Source organism: Ischnura elegans, chromosome 1 (genome assembly GCF_921293095.1).
Source record: "Ischnura elegans chromosome 1, ioIscEleg1.1, whole genome shotgun sequence".
NCBI classification, from domain to species: Eukaryota; Metazoa; Arthropoda; class Insecta; order Odonata; family Coenagrionidae; genus Ischnura; species Ischnura elegans.
The window spans coordinates 153,196,977-153,203,104 of record NC_060246.1 but is presented as its reverse complement, the minus strand read 5'-3'; the positions used below and the strand labels follow the sequence as shown (position 1 = coordinate 153,203,104).

The 6,128-nt window shown below is 43.1% G+C and overlaps 1 protein-coding gene across 1 annotated transcript; it reads left to right on the top strand.

The window, feature by feature from the left end:
• The first annotated feature begins 2,726 nt into the window (after positions 1 to 2,726).
• Positions 2,727 to 5,721, top strand: LOC124153722. The gene is made up of 2 exons (XM_046527061.1): positions 2,727 to 2,846; positions 4,812 to 5,721. The coding sequence occupies exons 1-2, from the start codon at positions 2,833 to 2,835 to the stop codon at positions 5,419 to 5,421; spliced, it is 624 nt and encodes a 207-aa protein (XP_046383017.1). The 5' UTR covers positions 2,727 to 2,832; the 3' UTR covers positions 5,422 to 5,721.
• The last annotated feature ends 407 nt before the right edge of the window (positions 5,722 to 6,128 follow it).

Sequence of the window (6,128 nt, the reverse complement as noted above, 5' to 3'; positions counted from 1 at the left end):
AATAAAAACTTTTGGGCTATGTCGCCGCGTCAGATTTTGGGTGGCCCCAACGTTTCCCGACCGATGCTGGTCGCTTTCTCAAGGGAATCTGAGGAGGTGGGATTTAAAATTGATATATATAGGTATACGTGTCAGGTGGTGGGGGGAGGGGAGTGAGAGGTTGGAGGGGTAGGTTGTCGATTATTTTTACCGATTACGGGTTGCCAAATACGGCTGATTTTAAGGCCAGTGTCTCTGTTGAAGTTGTTTTTCTCCTTTTTAGATATTTCTATTGCTTCTCTTACGAGTCTCTGTTTAAAAAGCCTTTCACTCTCGCAACAATTTTTGCTTCCTTAAGGTCGATTGTGTGTCCCAGCGCTGCGTGTTCGGCTACCGCGGACTTCGTTGACTGCCCCAGTCGAATTGCTCTCTCGTGCTCCTCTAGACGTGTTTTAACCGATCTGCCTGTTTCGCCGATGTAGTTCTTCCCACAGGTCTGGCAAGGAATTCGGTATACCCCTTCGACTTGTAGTGGGGTTCTATCCTTGACGGTTTTCAATAGATGTTTTATCTGTACGTGAGGCGAGAATATTGTCCTTATCTCGAATTTGCGTAGGATATTTCCTATTCTGTCAGTCGTCTCCTTGATGTATGGCAGGAAGTCTTTCTTCTGGTCGCTGAGGTCATTTACCGAGGAGTTCGCTGCTTCTGCGGTGTTGATTTTGATCTCGTTGTTCTTTCTGATAACTTTATTAAATGTTCGAGAGATAACTCTGTTGTCGAATCCATTTGCCCGTAGAATGGCCTCTAGCTTCTTCCTCTCTTCGACAAAGTTGTTCTGGTCGCTTATTTTGTAGGAGCGGTGAATTAACGTGTTGAACACTCCATTTATTTGCGCTGGATGATGGTGAGATAAGGCGTGCAGGTACCGATTTGTTGCTGTAGGTTTTCGATACACTGCATGCCCCAATGTTCCGTCCTTCTTCTTTTCCACGAGGACATATAAGAATGGACATCGAAACAGGCAGATCGGTTAAAATACGTCTAGAGGAGCACGAGAGAGCAATTCGACTGGGGCAGTCAACGAAGTCCGCGGTAGCCGAACACGCAGCGCTGGGCCACACAATCGACCTTAAGGAAGCAAAAATTGTTGCGAGAGTGAAAGGCTTTAAACAGAGACTCGTAAGAGAAGCAATAGAAATATCTAAAGAGGAGAAAAACAACTTCAACAGAGACACTGGCCTTAAAATCAGCCGTACTTGGCAACCCGTAATCGGTAAAAATAATCGACAACCTACCCCTCCAACCTCTCACTCCCCTCCCCCCACCACCTGACACGTATACCTATATATATCAATTTTAAATCCCACCTCCTCAGATTCCCTTGAGAAAGCGACCAGCATTGGTCGGGAAACGTTGGGGCCACCCAAAATCTGACGCGGCGACATAGCCCAAAAGTTTTTATTCAACATGACGAGCACCCGCGAAAGTTTTAACGAAGAACTAAAAAATACGTTTTATACTTTAAAATATCCGCTTCGACTCATTTCTTTCAAACCGTAAAGCATATCTGTTTTATTTATTTATTTAGTTTATCTTAAAACAGCACGAAGCCAATCACAGAGAACTGGAGAAACAATTTCATAATTTTAATCAACGTAACCAACAATAACAAAAAATATTCCACAGTATTTACAAATAAATAACAAAGAATATTCATCGAGTGGTGCGAGGAATAGGGAGAAAATTAAAATAGTGTGGGTACAAGTTGGGTGAGGGATGAAAAAAGGATCTAAATTTGGAACACAATTGGCATATGAGTTAATGAAAGAAGGTATTCTGAATAGAAAAGAACGTTTAGAAACAGAAAGGCGGGGGGTGATACAATGAAATAGATCACTTGACCTCGTCATGCGCGAAGGAACACGAAGTGGAAAAAAAGAAAGAAGGTCAGAGGATATGTCTTTGCCATTGATGATTTTTAAGAAGAGTCTCCGGTCATAGAGGATACGGCGATCAGCTAAAGTAGCAATGCCAGGAGAGGATCTAATCTTATTGAGGGAGAAGTTACGAAAAGGCGAGTGGCGGTAGCGGACAATAGAAAGGAAGAAATTCAATGGGCGTTCCAGGAGCTTTAATGCAGAAGGTGGGGCCGTAGACCAGATTTGGCTGCAGTATTCTAGGACCGGAGAGACACAGGAAAGGAAGAAGGTGCGTAGACCAATTAAATCCAACACCTCACTGTGGCGATACATCATACCCACCAAAGACATAGCACGGGTGGAAATGGATTTAATGTGCTCACGAAAGAGCAGCTTAGAGTAAAAAATAACCCCTAAATCCTTCTGAGCTTGGCTGGATTAATTTTCAGAATCCAAATCTCAGACTATTGGTCTATGGCATCAAGAGCCTTCTGCAGAGCAAGGCAGTCTTTCGGGGATACAATCTGTTGGCCTTTCATACTCCCGCCGTTGTGGTTCGTTGGGGAGACGAGGCGCGGCGCTGTCGGCGGTTCGCGATGGGAGTGAGCGAGGCCTGGTGCGGACGACAAGAGGAGAGCAGTCGTGAAGCGAGTCGTGAAAGGGAGCAGAACCGACTCACTTGTTCATTGTATTAGCAACCAAATTTGTTCTTAAATTGTAATAAACCATCTCAAGGCAAAACGACTTCGCGGCGTTATAATTATTATCCAGCTGCAGGCGTTGAGACCTGCGTCAACATTTTGGTGACCCCGACGTGTTCTTAAGCAATTCAACGACAATAAAACGGACTTCAAACCACGTGGTGACACCCTGGAGCTGTTTCAACTACTTCCGAGGCCAGCAGAGAGCTTCAGTCAAGACGTCCATCCGCATGTTACGGTATCGGTGAGTGGAGATCATAATTCTGGCTTTCTCTGGCAATTTCCGAACCCATTACCATGACTTCCAAGCCTTGCTAATCCTTGCCATAGCAGTAGTAAGAGTGATTTCATATTCAAATTGCATTGGGATTAATAGTGATGGACACTCCAAAATTAAAACGACTCATTCACAAACGGGGGTTAGTGAAGTCGCGTCTCACGCGCTTTAGACAGTTCATAGAAGACGATAGTTCCTTGGATTCACCTGGGCAGATTAAATCTAGACTTGCTCGTTTAGAAGAAACGTGGTCAGAATTTGATGAAGTGCAATCGGATATTGAGCTCGCGGAACAGGAATCAAAACTTTCGACGCCATCAGCATACGAACGGGAATCATTCGAACAGAATTATTTCGAATTAATTGCTCTTTTCCAAGATGGTCTATGATCCGCCGGTTCACGTGCTGACTGCAATGAGTCACGCATGAGTAACCCTCACCCGCTGCCAATTCCGCTACCAACGCTTCAACTTCCAACTTTCAGCGGATCATATGATGAGTGGTTGCCTTTCCATGACTCGTTTCGGTCTCTGATTCATCATAACGATGCATTATCACCCCTTCAAAAATTTCAATATCTAAGGTCGGCATTGAAGAGCGATGCCTTGCAGTTGCTTCATTCATTGGAAATGTCATCCGACAATTACAATACTGCATGGGAGCTTTTGAAAAACCGATATGAATGCAGAAAATATATCATTAATAAGCACGTCCAAGCGCTTTTTAATTTAAGCGAAGTGCAAAGAGAATCATCCACCTCCCTTCGCAAGATATTGGACGATTCCGAAAAACACATACGGGCTTTAAAGGCTTTAGGTCAGCCCACCGATCAATGGGATACAATATTAATTCATATGATATCAAGTAAATTCGATGCTACAACAAGAAGATCATGGGAATCCTCTTCATTTGCCGGGGAAATTCCTACTTTCAACGAACTTAAATTTTTCTTCAACAAAGATATAAGGTACTCGAGATTTGCGAAGGCGAATTAAAACCAAAATTGCAGCAGGTGCAACGGAGCACACATTCAGATCAGGAGCTGAGAGCATCCCAGTTTAAACAACGTATTAAATATTCATCTGCTTACGTTAATACACAAGTGACGTCATGCTCAGTTTGCAACCAAGAACATCACATTTTTCAGTGTCCTTTATTTAAAAATATGAGTGTGACGCAGAGACTCAACAAGGTTAGAGAGTTGAAATTATGTAAAAATTGCCTTCGTTCTGGACACATGACCATTCAGTGTAATTCAAGTCTCTGCCGAACATGTAATAAAAAACATAATACGTTACTGCATTTAGATAGCAACAATGAAAAGCAAGAGAAGGGAGTGACTGGCACTGATGAAACAATTAATTGTCTTCATAATACGAATGATTTTCAACAAACACTCCTCGCAACAGCGATAGTCAATATAACCGATGTGAAGGGGTGCATGCATCAGTGCCGAATTCTTTTAGATTCTGGTTCGCAATCGAACTTTATGACTCATTCCTTTGCTCGTGCATTGGGCATTCAGCACACAAGGGTACGCCAACGAATCATGGGGATTTATCAAGAAATGATGAACGTCACGAGTAAAGTGCAAGCCATAGTGAGTTCCCGGATCAATTCCTTTCATGCCAACGTTGAGTTTTTAGTAGTTCCGAAAATCACTCAAAGATTGCCCATGCATCAAATCAGCAAAAAACTTTTGAAAATACCTCGGGGAATAACCTTGGCAGATCCGGAATTTAATGTTCCCCGTAAGATTGATGCTCTCTTAGGTGCAGACATATTTTAGCAACTCACATCCATTGGACAAATTCGTACTGCCAAGGATCTTCCAATACTTCAAAAAACGGTGTTTGGTTGGGTCGTTTCAGGAAAAACACCAGGCAAGTGCTTCGAAGGTGATTGTGTTAACACTTTACTCTGTCATTTTAGCATGCAGGAGGATGTTGACCAACTTATGAAGAAATTCTGGGAGATAGAAGAAGTGACTTCAAGCAATCTGTCAACTTTATCGGACGAGGAGCGAGCATGTGAAGACCACTTCCGGAGAAACGTTCGCCGAGATGAACGTGGAAGGTATGTGGTAAGACTGCCTTTGAAACATAGTCCTACCACTTTGGGGAACACCAAGCGGCACGCCGAGGACCGTTTCCACAAATTGGAGAAGAGATTTGAGAAGGACAAGAAGCTGAAACAGAACTACAGCATGCAAATGAATGAGTATTTGGAACTCGATCACTTAGAACCTTGCTCTAATCAAACATGTTCTGATTTAATTCCAGCTAACTACTTACCACACCATCCTGTTTTCAAGGATTCAAGCACAACGACGAAACTAAGGGTGGTATTCGATGGATCAGCAAAATCGACCTCGGGTATTGCCTTCAATGACTTGCTGATGATTGGTCCCAACATGCAACGCGATTTGTTCTCAATATTAGTATCATTTCGCTTTCATTCTTATGTATTCACAGCAGACATAAAACAAATGTATCGGCAGATAAGGCTGCATCCTGCTGACACCAACCTGCAATGCATCTAATGGAGAAATTCACCGGAGGAAGCATTATTGGCTTACCGTTTAACAACAGTCACCTTCGGATTAGCCTGCTCACCATTCCTAGCAACGAGATGCCTCTTAAATCTGGCGGAGACTGAGAAACTGAGATATCCATTGGCAGCAGCAGTTACCAGAAAGGACTTCTACGTGGACGACCTCATAACCGGTGCAAGTACAATTGAAGGAGCCTTAAGGTTGCAGAGTGAATTGGTAAGAATGCTGAGTGAAGCTGGATTTCATTTACGCAAATGGTGCGCCAACCATCCCAAATTATTGCAATATATTGCAAAGGAGGACCATGAGGTTAAATATGATATTATGGAGGATTCAGGGGTACATACCAAAACATTGGGAGTTTCGTGGAACCCAATTGAGGATCATTTTGGGTTCAATTATACGCCAATTAAATGCTCAAATGTGTCTAAACGGACTATACTAGCCTCAATTGCTCGATTATTTGACCCATTGGGAATTATTGCTCCTGTGATTGTCAAGGGTAAAATCATCATGCAGCATTTGTGGTCACTTAATCTAGACTGGGATGAATCTATTCCAATGAATGTCCATACCCAATGGAATCAATTTCAGGCAGAGATGGCAGTTGCTGAGCTATTGACTGTACCCAGACTAGTTAGCAGCAAGGAGATGGTGCAAGGTCTTCAGCTTCATGGCTTCAGCGACGCATCAGA